This window comes from Macrobrachium rosenbergii, chromosome 42 (assembly GCF_040412425.1).
Source record: "Macrobrachium rosenbergii isolate ZJJX-2024 chromosome 42, ASM4041242v1, whole genome shotgun sequence".
In the NCBI taxonomy this organism is placed as follows: Eukaryota; Metazoa; Arthropoda; class Malacostraca; order Decapoda; family Palaemonidae; genus Macrobrachium; species Macrobrachium rosenbergii.
In genome coordinates, this window is record NC_089782.1 from 9,010,455 (window position 1) to 9,026,587 (window position 16,133).

Here is a 16,133-nt window from a genome sequence, read left to right on the forward strand (position 1 = left end):
ATACAGAATTGCAGAATCGCAGTATAAAGAATTTCTGTCTATCTTCAAGCCTCAAACAAAAAAACAGTCTTGGTGCAGCCGAGAGTTTAATTGAATGAAACCCGTATCGTTTTCTGCGAGGAAAATTGAGGTTGAAGTAATTATGTGACGCAATGCTCTAATACAAGGCAGTTTCGTCATATTTCTCATGCTGGTAATCTAGTCTTCCATGTGATCGTATTATTTGATTTGTCCTTGTTTTTACTAGTTAAGTGGTATGTTTTAACTATCTAGTAACAATAATGATAATAATAAAAATAAATATTGTTTACATGGCCGTCACTTCCTTCAACACATCTTGCTATGTTCACCTCTGTATGACCCCACCAGCGGGCTCGAATCCAAACGTGGCCAACATCAGTGCCGTGTTTCTCCTCCTACCCATGTCATACCCGCTGCCACCTACGTTACATATGCTTAGGGTGGTGGCTCCGCCCCCCAGCGAATATAAATATATAAAGCGTCTCTCACACCCGCCGCCTGAGCAGTATAAAGCTCTCCTCCGAATCCCTTTGCGAACTTCCGAATTTTAACGAACTTTTCCCCCGAACGAATTTTATGTTTGTTTTTCCCGTCTTTTTGTTTCGTCATTTGTTTCTGTCTCTGTGACGTCAGTCGGTCCATCTTTTTCATTTTTTGTCTCTAAGGACGGATACCAGCAAGGCCTAAGGCGCTCGTTTTCCATTATAAAGAGGGAGGCTGTTCCAGCTGTGCTTTGTTCTGATTGAGGTTAGAAATGAGACTCCCTTTTTTGGAAAAGGTTAGTTCGATTTACCTATTTTATGTTTCCATTTCTTCATAATCGTAAATTTAATGTGATCTTTTTTTTTAACTGTAGAAAGACGTTATCTGGCCTTGTAAAATTTCTTAATAGGCACGTAGAAAATACATTCTTCCTGCTTCCGCTCATTTTACTGCTGTATTAGTTTTGTCTTTGCACTTTTGTTATAATAAACATTGAGAACACTACTTTGGCTGTGTAGGTTAACGAGTATTTTTCATTTTTTTTTTTTGTGTCTGCTTTGTGAGTAGTTATTTGTTTTGGATGTTGCATTTTGAGCAAACTGTACTTGTTTATTATTGTGTAAAATTCACAATAACATGTCAACTGTAGTGTTTTATATAATGTACCTAAGACTCACAAGTGTACCCCTTTTAAATGTTGGACCAGGTTCCACTGCAGCACTTCGGTTTAGTGCCGTCTATTTGTTTATCAACGCTACTGAAAATTTTATGTGATTAACGTGTATTTTGTTTGGATTTGTCCCTCTCCCATTCAGAGTGAATGGCATCTCAAAAGTAGATCCTGCAGTTCTCTGAAAGACTCGCGGAACGATGCTAAGTCCATATCCTGTCTCGACACTGATGACGCTGGTTACGTTCACAGCCATGGTTGAACCATGGACCTTGCAAATATAAATATAATTCCAGTCCTTAACTACTGAGCTGTGGCAACAACTATATATATATATATATATATATATATATATATATATATATATATATATATATATATATATATATATATATATATATATATATATATGTGTGTGTGTGTGTGTGTGTGTGTGTGTGTGTGTGTGTGTGAGAGAGAGAGAGAGAGAGAGAGAGAGAGAGAGAGAGAGTGAGTTTGTAACCTTTCTCACGGGAATTAGAACCTGTGTGTGGGCATGTATGAAACCATATAATCTAATTATTTTTTCTTTCATTACGAGGAAATAAAAATCTGTCAATTGTAAATATTCATTCTGTCGAATAATGTATAGATGTGATGGTGTTAAACCTATCACATCATTTATTTAGTGCTGCCATTTTCTCATTAAGTGAAGGGCATTTTTTCCTTTTTACGTTAGTAAAACGTGAACATGCATAACTGACCAGTTCAAGCTCGATGAGTTGAAAGGAAGGAAATGAAATGAAGAAAAGTGTTTCGTAAGTGATAAATAAACGAAAGTGTTCGTAAGTGACAATCTACGGAACGTGTTTCGTAAGTAACAACAAAGCAACATTCTGCACATACAGGTCAGAGGGTCTAGGGAGTCCTCATAAAACTTTCATATCTCGACCGTTGCTAGATATTTCCTTCGGCTTCAGAAGCATTACGGGAAGTTATTGAAAAAGTTCTGAGATTTTGTGAAGAGCGTATGAAGCAGAAGCCTTTGTGGAATCCGCTCGGGCATTAATCGTTCTGGGTTTCTTTCAGAGCTGAAAAGGGGTTTGGTGAATGTTCGCTTGAATGGTGAAACTGACATGGAAAAAGTCTAGGCGGGCAGATTTGAGCTGTCTTAGAGCTACCATTACTTTTGTGTATTGGTTAAACACATTCGAAGATGTGAGATGTCTACGCGCTTTACAATTCCAACCTCAGTTCTGAGGTGTTACAGATACAGCATTGGATTTCTTATTAGAGAAATGACGTCATTTGCGTGTTTCTGTTACACTGTATAGTACAGGAAAAGGTTCTTGTCGAGAAACTGTTAAGACGGAACAGTTTAGAACATTTACTCTTTTCGAAAGTGTCATGTTTAGTTGCTTTCGTGTTGGTCGGCACTTTGGCTAAACTCCAGTGTAAACCAAATCTCCTGTCGCTTGAGGTTGTATTATGGGCCTCATGATTACTGTGAGCAGGGGGTGGCAGTATATTTGTGTTGACAAGTTCTATAAACAATTGCTTGACGTATGTATTCTGTTATCCGATCTTGGAGTGTTGATTTTTCCCCCCTAAATGAAGAGCCGTCTGTTACTGCCCTGTTCTTGGAATAGAATAATTGGGGAAAGGTATGAAGGTTGCCCATTCCTATTCGCTGTTTGGATTAAGGTAATTGGGGGACTATGGAACCAGCCCCTCTCAAGCACATACCAGTAAAGCATGTACTGTATATTTTGTGGATATTCTCTCTTTACTTAGGATACGTACAAAAATGTTTATAGAATCAATTCGTTACGGGGAATGGCTTACGTTCGGTTTAGTTTTCTGTGAAAGAAAACTATTGTGCCGGCTTTGTCCGTCCGCACTTTATACTGTCCGCACTTTTCTGTCCGCCCTCAGATCTTAAAATCCAATGAGGCTAGAGGGCTGCAAATTGGTATGTTGATCATCCACCCTCCAATCATCAAACATACCAAATTGCAGCCCTCTAACTCAGTGGTCTGGTTAAACTACTTTAATACTACTACTCTAGCCTCAGTAGTTTTTATTTTATATAAGGTTAAAGTTAGCCATAGTCGTGCTTCTGGCAACGGTATAGGATAGGCCACCACCGGGCGGTGGTTAAAGTTTCATGGGTCGCGGGTCATATAGCGTTATACCGAGACCACCGAAAGATAGATCTATTTTCGTTGGCCTGGATAATACGCTGTAGCGGTTGTACAGAAAACTCGATTGCGTCGAAGAAACTTCGGAGCATTTCATACTATTTTTGTTTTCCTTTTGCAGTTGTTTATATTGTTTCTAGCTTCGTTTAAGGTTATTTACTGAAATCATCCCTCTCTCTCTCTCTCTCTCTCTCTCTCTCTCTCTCTCTCTCTCTCTCTCTCTCTCTCTCTCTCTCTCTCTCAAGCAATTGATCGTCTTTAGTAATTCAATTTTAAGTGCTGTTGCCGAGTCTCAGAATACGAATGTCATGGAACGAGTTTTGAGAAAAGTCTGAGGGTTGGAAAATGATGAGGAGACAAACCAGTGAAGAGCTGTCTTCGGTAATGTTTTAGTTGTTGTCTGAATTAATCGTTTTTTCTTTTTGGAACTGTTTTGCATCCAGTCAGTTTTCTGAATATGATATAGTGCCCTAAGATAGGATTATAATACATAGCTTTTTATGTCCGAGAAAATTGCTGGTGGTTTTCGATTATTTTAGGATTGACGTACCGCAACCCACAAGGTTATGTCGAAAAGTAACCTTGAATAAAATAAATCATGTAATCACTAAGAAAAATGCCTTGTAATTGACTGTCCTTTTACATGTTTCCGAATTGCTAGTGTTATTATGGGTGCATTAGCTTGAGTGATTACTTATTCTCTCTCTCTCTCTCTCTCTCTCTCTCTCTCTCTCTCTCTCTCTCTCTCTCTCTCTCTCTCTCTCTCTCTCTCTCTCTTTCCCTGCACAGTAGTGCTCACGATCACATTTTGAAACGGTAATCCAAAGTGAAGCGAATGCGTGCAAAGAAATGGTTCAGTGTAATTTGCAATCCGAGGCGCCGGTTTTTCATTGTTATACTGCTCGTGTTTGTCTCCATGGCAACGAGGAGGTGCTTGTTTTCCTCTGTGCCGAGAGGCTGAATTTCTTGACTTGATTTCGGTGCCTTTCCCTGGTCTTCATTCTAATGGGAAGGCCCAAAATTTAGTTCCTTTTCGGAAATCCTATTATTTTTTTTTATTACTTTTAATTTGACTTGCTCATCTCACACTTTATAGTTTATTCTTGCATTTATTCTTGTATTTATTCTTATTTTCATAGTTATATATTTTTGTGCTAAATTGTGACTGTATGAAATAACTAAATTTTAGTAGTAGATAATGTAACTAACCAAATTGAAATTCGTCACTGAATACCCCCGTATGGAAATAAGGAATAGCAGACAAGAATTGCTAGTGGTTATGATAGGAGTAGGCAATAGCTTCTCTTAGGTCAGTTGATTTTTAAATATATCTACATACATACGTGTATATATATATATATATATATATATATATATATATATATATTAATATAGATATATGTATGTATATATATATATATATATATATATATATTTTATATATATATATATATATATAAATATTATATAGACATTAGATATATAAATATATATAGATATATAGATAGATAGATAGATAGATAGATAGATATATCACGTTCATTTTTGTATGTACAGATGCACGTGCCTGAACGCATTTTCTTTTATATTGACAGCGTACAGTTACAAGTTTCCATGTTTCTGTTATGTTGGAATGACGGAGAGACTTACGTTGGATTTAATAATCCGATCATCGTAATTATAATTGCCCTTGCATGACTTGCTCTCTTTATTCCACAGAAAATGATATACATAGCCTTTAATGTCTGGTAAATATGAGGATTTACAGACTTTCGTACGCAGTCAGTGACTCATTACTAAAGCTTTTATATAGTCAGTATTATTTATAGAGGACTATTCACCTTTATTCGTATTCCAAATCCTCGATTAAACAGTTATGAGTGTAATGGAATTGTTGGATGTGAATACTCTGTAGTATGTATGTATGTATATTATATATATATATATATATATATATACATATATTTAAATATATTTAAATTATAATTTATATATATATACATTATATAGTATATATATATATATATATATATATATATATATATATATATATATATATATATATATATATATGTATATATATATATATATATATATATATATATATATATATATATATATATATATATATATATATATATATATATATATATATATATATATAAACCCATTATGCAGACAGCTTCCCCCAGTGTTAGCTGCTTCTTCCACCTAGATAGCAGGCTCTTCAGCAGTGCTCCGAACAACCTTTTATCCGCTATGTCATACATCTGTTTATTGTACTCATTCACAATTCTCGAATAGTAAACCCTTCCTTTTGCAGTACCCGTTCTACATCTAACAGTGCTCCAGGACAGAGAGGAACTTAGCGTATGGCTGTGAATCCCTTGAGGGATGAAATACCCCATAAATGATAGAGGGGCCGTTCTTGAGGCCAGAGATAACCACTTATATAGAGTCAGTATCTTAACTGGCTCAGCAGTAAGGAGTTTGTAAGTGTTACAACTTGGACGTTCCTGCGCTAGGGAGTTCCAGTGGTTAGGGATACAGACGTACTGCACCCAAAGGCGGAGGAACTCTAGGGAAATTACCTTGAATGGTAGATGAGCCTCTTCTCCTGAGGCCAGCGGCAATCACATTGAAGTCATCACTTCTTGTGGATCCAGAAAGGGAATGAATGGTCGAGGGCTTAAATTTTTCAGCCCTTATATTAATATTCATAATTTTTAGAGAGTGTGGCTTCCGGAGGGTGTTAACCTTCCGTTTCTGAACAGTGCTTATATATACATGTATATATATACAGTATATGTGTGTGTGTGTATGTATGTATGTATACATGTATGTGTATATATATATATATATATATATGTATGTATGTATGCATATAGAATGAAATTGCCACTTTGACTGCTTCTAACTTCTCGATCTTTTCTCTTATCCCTTTTTGTCATTTATCATTAGCTGTAAGGTAACTGTAATTTATATAATTACTAAAGTAGTGGTTTACGTATCATGCAACCTTAATTATTTGTTCTTATGTATGGCTTTGCGATATCTAAAGAATGGGCCATTAGTCCTCTCTAAACTTTTTCTTCTTGTGAATTGTGGTCCTGGAAATTGAGGTTTAGGAAATATATGAGCGGGGTCTTTATCTAATACGTTAAACTTAATCGATGGATCTGGGGTCAATTTTCACCTGCTTTTGACTGATATATGTAAACTTTATATGGATAACTACCAGGAAGCGAATTTTGGTACTTTTGGTACATTTAGGTGACAGTGGTATAATCTACTTTTAAATTTTCAGATACCCTAAATTTTAAATTCATAACATTCCCAGGTCATTAATAATTCAGATTTTTCCATTTTGAGCTTGTGATCATGAGATTATAGTTAACGTTATTCCAGAGTGTTTGTGATGACAGGAAAAATTTTGTCATGAAATCCTTTGCATATGAAATAGCCCGAAGTAGTATCTTGTGTTGTGTATGTATGATTACTTTTATCCTTTCCTCCTCTTCAAATGTCAGGTGTGCATGAGGTAGCATGCCGATTAATGGAGGAAAATGTGTGTTTTGACCAGGGTGCGGTATTGCGATACAGGGAATTTTAATCAATCTCTCGAGGTGTCAGTTGGGGTTACCAGACCAAGGCTGTTTTGCTAAGGTTGGAGCTGTTTTTTACTTTTGTCAGTTATGCTGAAGATTGGTATGAAAGTTAAAGGAACCACAAATTTATATAAAATTTCTTATTAAATTAAAAAATTAAGTAATTAAACGAGGGTCAACTATTTGTTTAAATTAAGCAATTCCAAATCCTTGTTGGTTACGAATGTTTTATGGCCACTTGGTGGCTGTTTGTTGCCGATGTACGGCTGTTCCCCTTATGACCTATTCGTATGTAAACAAATGTTTACATACTTATAGAGTGCAGTGCTTTTTGCAGGTGCGCTGTGAAATTACTTCAACAATCAAAGAACTATTTTGGCTGACCTGTGCAGTGGAAGTGTGCTCCTTGTTAATAGAATAGTAGTGCAGGTTGTTGGTGAATGGCCCCTAGTTGAAGAATAGGTAGAACGAAAACCTGTACAAATAAAGTCTCTTGAATGTAAACATTGGCAGAAAGGAATATGCTGGGACTGCCAGTGAAAGTCTACTTTGTGTAAACATCCCTAATCGAAGAGTCAGTGAAGCGCTAACGTCGCCATTGAAAGTCTCCTCTGTGTAAACAGCAGTCGAAGAGCCTTCCGAGGTGTCAGGCTGAATGTTTGCATCATGTATTCAAAGAATAACAAAATACATCATGCACCGGTAACCGAGTACTGTGAGGCCTCTTTCATTTTCTTTCCCAAATTTCCTCCTTTTATTTGGAAATGAAATTTCTGGCTAGTAGGGTTGAGTGAGGCTTCTTATAATGTTTGTGAACCCTTTGAGTCTGCAAGTTGTTTACTGGGCGATTTAGTTAATGAAGTAATATTCTTTTTCTTATTTAATTTTATATCCGCCATCCCTTTAGTCTGAGCAGTTTGTTCGTGAAACCTGACGTGTATATTTGAGGATGTCTTAGGTAAATGTAGCCTTTGTACAAGGTCCATAACGCGTATTGTTGTAAATAACGTGAAAATATACCAACAAAGGGAAGTGCATTGTAAGCATTATGGAGAACCCCCTTCCCTCCCGCTCTCTTTCGTCATGCAGTATATTGATTGATTCTGTGCATACAACTGGCGTCTCAAGTCTCACCTGTCAAGGTCGTCGACGCCGATTTCATGCGAAAAATACTATCGTTGAATAGCATGTTTATCGTGGAGTAGGTGACGTCATGGAATTTTGGGTAATGCAATATTTATCGCTTTGTTTAAACCCAGATTTGTTCCCTGTAAGGGGCTATTCCTTTATAGCAGGGCCATCGAAGTTACCCTGGTTTATATAGGCACTAGGACTAAACGAGAAGAATTTAGAGAGAGAGAGAGAGAGAGAGAGAGAGAGAGAGAGAGAGAGAGAGAGAGAACTAGTTTTAGGGAGCGGCACGGTGCCAGACCAGCCGCTCAGACACTATCGGAGTGCCTTTCCCCCAGCCTTATTTCGCCCCCACCCCCCACCACCACTACCACCGTCCCTCCAGCACCCCACCCCTAAAGCGCGTTCGTTCTCTCTTTTGGAGGAAAAGGTAGAATGCTGCAATTCGACCAGAGCCTCTCCTCCATTTAAATGCAATGGTCCTTCATTACCAGCATTAGTCGAATCTCTTTTACCTGTCCATGATTTCGTAGGTCTTTTCCTTAAGTTTATGAAAGTATTGACGCTGTCGTCGTTCTCGAATGTCTGTTGTTGAATTGATTTTGGTAAAGGTTTATTTTCAGTGATGTTCGCGTAGACTGATAAAATATATGTGGTATATTCCGTAGTTTGGGAACGGAAAAAAGAAGCATAAGTTTGTATTAACAACGTCAAATGATTATATTTTACCTTTATTTATAAGCGCGTATTTAAGAGTAAACTGCTTAGCTGTAACATTTTCATTTCCCCGTTTCTCTCTCTCTCTCTCTCTCTCTCTCTCTCTTCAGTCACTACACTTTCAAAGAGATGGAAAAATTCCATATAACGACTGTCGTGCACCTGAGATCCCGGCAGTGTCTCCGAATACAAATGGAAGTACTTTTCCGAATCTCAATCAGATGGTTGCAGGCACGACTGCATAACCAGTATCCTTATTTCGCAACCCTTTTCCCCTCTCTCTCTCTCTCTCTCATATTTTTTGGTCTTTTCTATTTCCCTTTTCTCGTAATGCAAATCGTTCTCCCCTCCACTCTGCACTTGATTGTTACTAAGAGATTCTTCTTGGAACTCGTAAGGGACAGGGGCTGTGTCAGAATGTATCATTTGACTTTTGACATGGGGCAACTTCAAGGTTGTGTATATATGTATATATACAGTATATATATATGTGTGTGTGTGTATATGTATGTATATATATAAATATGTTTATGTATATATATATATATATATATATATATATTATATATATGTATATTTATATGTGTGTATATGTACATATTTTATATATATATATATATATATATATATATATATATATATATATATATATATATAATATATAAACACACACACACACACTATATATATATATATATATATATATATATATATATATATATATATATATAGAGAGAGAGAGAGAGAGAGAGAGAGAGAGAGAGAGAGAGAGAGAGAGAGAGAGAGAGAGAGAGACTTTTTTAATGAATGGTACATAACTTGAAACGATAGAACTGTAACTATTCTTTGGTAACAAGTCATTGTACACTTTAAGAAAACGTTGTGACGTAAACAGGCAGACAAATAGATTGCAGTATTTGTGTTATTAATGTTGATTCTCTTGGCTGTTTTACAAGTGCGAGAATTTCTGGAGTTAGTCACTTCGTGACATTTGGTCTCCATCGGTGCTCGTGTTAGTTCATTTTTCGTTAGTAGTGACCGTGGCACCTAATAGTTTTTAAGTGCGTGCATGAGTGATATATAAATATGTGTGTGTGTTTATGTGTTTATATGTGTGTATTATATATATATATATATATATATATATATATATATATATATATATATATATATATATATATATGTTGTCACGAAGTGATCAAGCACCTGGTTATTAAACAAGTAATGATACCAAAAAGTTACCTCACATCGACCAGATACTTGAAACCTTGTAACAAAGAGTATGACTGAATCACTAAAGGTACAATGATCCCATAAAACTTACTTATCACATGAGAAAATCAATGTAACTTCATCAAGTTATGGGTGAGGCAACAATTATTAAGTTATATCCAGACTAGTGGAAAATGGGTATCACTTCAACAAACACTGTAACTGTCTCTCTGGTTCTATTTTACCTAGATAAGTCTCAGGTGAACAAACAGATACATCACTTACCTTGTACACATTCATTGTCTCTAATAACTGGTGGTCAAAATGAAACGCTATGTTTTTTTTTTTAAACTTTAAACAAACAGGTTTATTTCTAAGTTCAAAAGTTATATGTAAAGTTCACAATCTCAAAGGATTTACTATTAATTGACAACAGTGTAAGATTTAAGTATTTCTTAATCAAGTTTAATTCACAAAACTCTAATTTATTAAGAAAGCAATTTGGTTAGGTAATGATCAAACTATTAACTATCACTCAAGTGCCAAGTATATACCTGATTAACTAACACAAACAGTCACCAAAATATTACTGACTGAAATCCACATAAACATTCTCCAAAATCTCAATAACAGGTAGGCACTAACAAAATGTTAAGAAATCACCAGCAAAACACAGTAATTATAAAATTATAGTAATATGATACCACAGACACATAAGGATGCAATATGCAAAAATGGAAATATACCAACCACCAAAAATGTGCCTAAAGATTATATCAATCTTTCACAAGAACACTTCTCTTTAAAAAAGAAAAAGTGAAACTCACGTCTTTCTAAGACTTTCTTATAGACAATACTGTCAAGTCACTAAGACTTATTCAAAATAATAATTGTCTTTTACCTAGAATATCACTTTTAACTCTTAACAATACAAAACTCAGTAATCACCACATTACCTTTTGTAATTATTACACCATTATCACAACGCTTGCACAAAACAATATTCCTGATCAACTCCTACAAAATTAACACACTCCCGGGGTGAGTTTTAACAGAGCTTTTACAAATAATAACCCTTCAGTATCCCTTATATATATAATGGGATTATTGAGAGAGAGAGAGAGAGAGAGAGAGAGAGAGAGAGAGAGAGAGAGAGAGAGAGAGAGAGAGAGAGAGAGATGCTTATCTCAGGGACCCCTATGGCAGACTGAGTGTCTTTGGAACAGCACTGCACTTTTAACTCCAACAGAAGCCCTTCCAGAATACATGATACATAGAGTATGCACACATCATCCATACATACACAAGTATACACGTGTATGAATACACATACGGTCTGAGCTTCGAGCACCTGACTTCTTATCTATAACTGACATTTCCTGGGACACTCAAACCACCTGAGCAAGCAAAAGTAAATGCTTTTAGACCCAAAATTAGTTGGCTGACACCATGTCAACTTTAACTCTCTTACTGTTCCTCCTCCTCTCTTTCTCAGATTATGAAAAGAATAAGCACAGACACAGCTAATAAATATAGGTTAAGCATACATGATAAATGTATAATAGACAAGTGGCCGATAACTGTCAACTCATCACATAAGCTAAGAGGGGTTCTTTTGCCTCTAAGCGCGAGTTATTGGACACCTGTGCAAATATGGAAGTGATAAGCTGTTTACCCTCTCTCTCCACAACAGGCTGTACACAATTCCACATATTAAACAAAGGGAAAAACATACCAAAGCATTGTAAGATAACATGATATACAATTTTTCTGTAAGAAAAAGACATTTTAAAATCACATCTTCACAATGAATGACGAATCTGCAAGCAAAACATCAAAATTTTCACAGAGACATATAAACACTTATAAAATGGTTATATATATTATAATACCTATAACTATATATATATACATATATATATATATATATATATATATATATATATATATATAACATATATATATATATACATATATATATATATATATATATATATATATATATATATATATATATATATATATATATATATATATATATACAGTATTATGTGGACTCATTTACTTTAATAATGCTGCAGACTCTTTGTGTGCGCTTGGTTTTGGTGCCTTCAAGCATTATTCACGTTCTTTTTATAAAAAAAAAAAAAATGTGCATTAATATCCTGCCAACTGGTCACTATTGCCATCTCGAATGTTTATTCAGCGGTTTTGTTGCGTTTAGTAAACGTTGTAAGATAGATTGCCTGGTTGATAGACCTTGCTTTTCCTAGATGTGAATCGTTTATTGTCCTATATTGTCTCAAATTTAGCCCCGTCGCTGAAGTTGTGCAGAGAATGATGGAAATGCTGATTTGACCTTTATGGGAGTGAAAGCATGTAGAACGAAAATCATTAGAATTGCAGAAAACGATTTATTCGACTTCCAACTCCGACATAGTGAATCTTCCGCTTCTCATTGAGAATAGCAGTAACCAATCATTATATGTTGATGATGTTAATATTATCGTCGTGGAAGAAATATCTAAGATAATGATTCATGTATCTTTCTTTTATTCTGTATTTGCTTTGAGAAGTTTCTACTTCTCCAGTTGGTGTCGATAGAAGCGCAGGTTCTGTTTAGCAAAATTTTTCTCATATGAAACTTTATGGTTCGACATTTGGGGTTAAAAAAAAATCGTGAAAATCATGCACGGTGTCCCAGTCAGCTTCCAAGAGCCGTGAAGAAATCAAGTTTATAGATCATAAGAGTCCTTTATAAAATTTATAAAGAGATTTAATCATCGTTAGCAGAGCTTTTTATATAGTAAGATATTCACCAATGAAAACAGAGCCTTTCTCTCTCTCTCTCTCTCTCTCTCTCTCTCTCTCTCTCTCTCTCTCTCTCTCTTTTAATGTGCCAAAGCTGCCTCTCTCTTTATGAGAGTTGCTCCTTATTATAAGGACTTTTGGGAGGGGCAGTTTGTGTGCAGCTGTTTCTACCACAAAGCATCTTACGAGCCCTTTTCCTTCCTTTGTCAGGCTGGGCCTCTCGGCACTTATGGTGGTAAAGACTAACGAGGTATCAGGATTAACCATCTATTTTGTCATCTGGTATTTTGGAAGAATACTATGGTCAGTCCCAGATCTAGAGAGTGGGACTGTAACTGGGATGTCATTTTCGTGTTTGTTCTTAGTACATTTAGGAAAGTCGCGAAAGGTTTTAAATAATCCACCTGCCAAAATACGTTATTTTTTCTGCTAAATCCGTCATCTGTTATAATATTGTTCCCTATAAGGCCATTTTTTATCGTTAGACTTTACAGCAGTAAAACAAAAATGCTTTTTCCGCATGAGAAACCATTTCCTTTTGCCATGTATACCTTGCGTGAACTCGACTTTCGTTTTTTTCTCTCTGCCGTATTTTTAACGACATATTTTGGAAATTTCGCTCTGGAACTGTTGTATTCGTACATGTACAGTTATACGTGTGGACTCATTTGCCAGTCACCTCCAAAACATGAAAATATTTTTTACTCCATATTTCTAGAGTCCAGCAAATCATTTCTCTCGAAACTATATATGTGAATGATAAATAAATCTGTGAAAGGTACATTTTTATTTCATAAAATCTTTTCTTTTAGTTAAAGTAACTGAGTTATTATCAGCCTTAAACGAAAGTGCGAATTCTCACTGACATCCGTGTGCCCTCGAAAGTAGCATAGGTAATTCAGTCTTGGGTATTTCTACTTACTGAATTTACTTCAAGGTTACACTTTCGACATTTTCTGTCGTAGCCGTTCTAGTTATGCAGCTGAATATCCTGAAAGAACAATCTTTGGTGTTCGATAATTGTATCCCTTGTGTGCCAAACAGGGTGGAAGTGTCCATCCTTTTGAAAGCACAACGCCTCAGATAAAAAATTCTGTTTCCATTAACAGTCTGCGGTTTTGTGGGAACATTTACTGAGCTGCGAAGCCATTTGGTCAAGTTATGTGCTTCCTGTAGGAGACATGTTGTAAGAGATGCTAACAACAATTAGGCTTTTATAACCATATGGTTGTTGCGTTTCGTGCACGTGAAAAGAAAGTTCATATCCCAAAACTAAGAATCGCAAAATGTTGGCATTTTCATCGTGATACACAATGGCATTGTACAGTTAACTTAGTTTAGAGTAAAGCTTAAGGTTAATGCCTGCTCATGAAAGTGATACAGTCTCTTGTTTCAGCTCATAGTAACACTTTTTACACTCCATAATTGTTCCCTTTCTTTTGTCATTTTGTATATATATGTATGGACTCATACTCTATTATAGAAAAAAGGTTTCAGTTAATCGGTCTTATGTGGTTCATCTGTAGAAAGATTCTCTCTCTCTCTCTCTCTCTCTCTCTCTCTCTCTCTCTCTCTCTCTCTCTCTCTCTTTCTTCTCAGTTTTCTTTCTTGAACATGGCTGGCTGGTTCCAGTAATTGGTTACAAGGGAAATGTGTTGGCGATTGTGAGCGAGCGAATTCAAGCGATGTGGTCGTTTCTAGTTTGTTGAATTCTTCGCCTGGTGTTTTCGACGATCCCCTTTAGAAAAATGGTACGCCCGTTGGCCGTGACCCGTTCTCGCCGGTGACATTCTGCCTGAACCTATTGGTGCTGTCTCCACTGACACATCGTTGCTGCATTTGCCTTTCCTGCCGCCGCCGCCGCCGCCGCCGCTGCTGCTGCTGCTGCAGCTGCTGGTACAACAGCTGCGTCGTCTTATGCGGAGGCTTGCATTTCCCAATTCCCCATTTCATTTTGGCTAGGCATGTTCAGATTGCCATTAAATGTGGGTTTGTAATATAATAATACTTCATTGCAATTTAGTTTCACTCATGTTTAGTCAAAGAGAGAAGAAACTGTTTTTTATTTTTTTAATTTCACAAAGAAGAGAAAATATGAAAGACAATTCAAATTTAAACCGATGGTTTCTGTTCTATTAATCGTGAAGAGCTGTCATTCCAGGAAACCTAAAGTCTCCGTTGCTGCTCTGAGACATCTGATGCCTGCTGCCCTTGCGAACGTTTGGCTCGGTTGTCTTGACCTCCGTCTAATGAATTGTGTTACGTCACTCTAACGATTCTTTATGTAACTTTCGAACGTGGCTAGTTTGATTGCAGCAGCTACTTCGTGATGGTGTGAATTTGACTCTGCCCTCTTCTGTTGCTTCGGCTCTTATTGGCTTTATGAATTCCAGTTGGGCTTATCACACTTGTCGTCATTTTTTCCCAATTATTTTGGGACACCAGATTCACGGTTTTGCTCTTGATGAGTATGGAGCGTTGCCTTGGATCATGCACCGAGAAGTTAATGGAAATTAATTTTGCATCCAAGATTTATTTGTGTTGTATTCTTATTATGCTATACTATTGCAACGAGAGAGAGAGAGAGAGAGAGAGAGAGAGAGAGAGAGAGAGACTTGAGGGTTGAACATTACGATATTCATTAAACTAAGGCGAGTTTAATGGTTCTCTGATCTCGGTCATCACAGCAGGAGTAGTTGTTATTATTATTATTGGAGAAACAAATCCACAGTTTGTATGGGTACGTATATTTGAACAGATTCCCGAAAGCTCTCTGTAGAGGTTTATTTTTAAATTACGTATACATATGTAACGGGATTTGTGTCTCCATTGCAAGACTCAGGCTACTATGAGTTGTTGTTGTTGTTGTTGTTGTTGCTGCTTGCAGGGGTATTACGCTGCGGTTACCTTTGTTTTCAGTTACCATAATCTCGTTGTACAATTTCTGGTATGTTTGAAGTCGATGGAACGCGCATACCTCACACCCGCATTCTTTGTAAATCAAGCGAACTCCCGGGCTTGCGCAAGAGAACTCTTGACAAATATATTCAGTTGCTTTGCGCTTTGCATCCCACGTAGCCCAAGCATGATTTGGCATGTTGTGATTAATTCAGACAGAGGCTTGCTCGAATATTAAAGTGCAGGGCAGTATTTCAGGTGAAAGATTATTTTGTCCTGTTCACCTTAATATTTATTTATATTTCTGTTCTCTACAGAATTAGGCTTGATTTGGATTTTTTAATGGAACAAAATTTCAAGAGCGAAAAATTATGTTGGATTTAAAGGAGGGTCAGAAAATCT

At 36.3% G+C, this 16,133-nt stretch overlaps 1 protein-coding gene across 48 annotated transcripts in view; it reads left to right on the forward strand.

Annotated features, from left to right (window-relative positions):
• LOC136827934 (ankyrin-2-like) overlaps positions 1-16,133 on the forward strand; it is a 790,256-nt gene that overhangs the window by 337,922 nt on the left and 436,201 nt on the right. For 2 of the 48 annotated variants that reach the window (XM_067085423.1, XM_067085429.1), the window contains exon 1: positions 515-799. The exons of the other annotated variants lie outside the window; for them this stretch is intronic. In XM_067085423.1, the coding sequence (XP_066941524.1) occupies positions 776-799 (24 nt within the window). In that variant the 5' untranslated portion in view covers positions 515-775. Of the gene's footprint in view, positions 1-514; positions 800-16,133 lie in introns of those variants that run through there. 48 annotated transcript variants of the gene reach the window in all.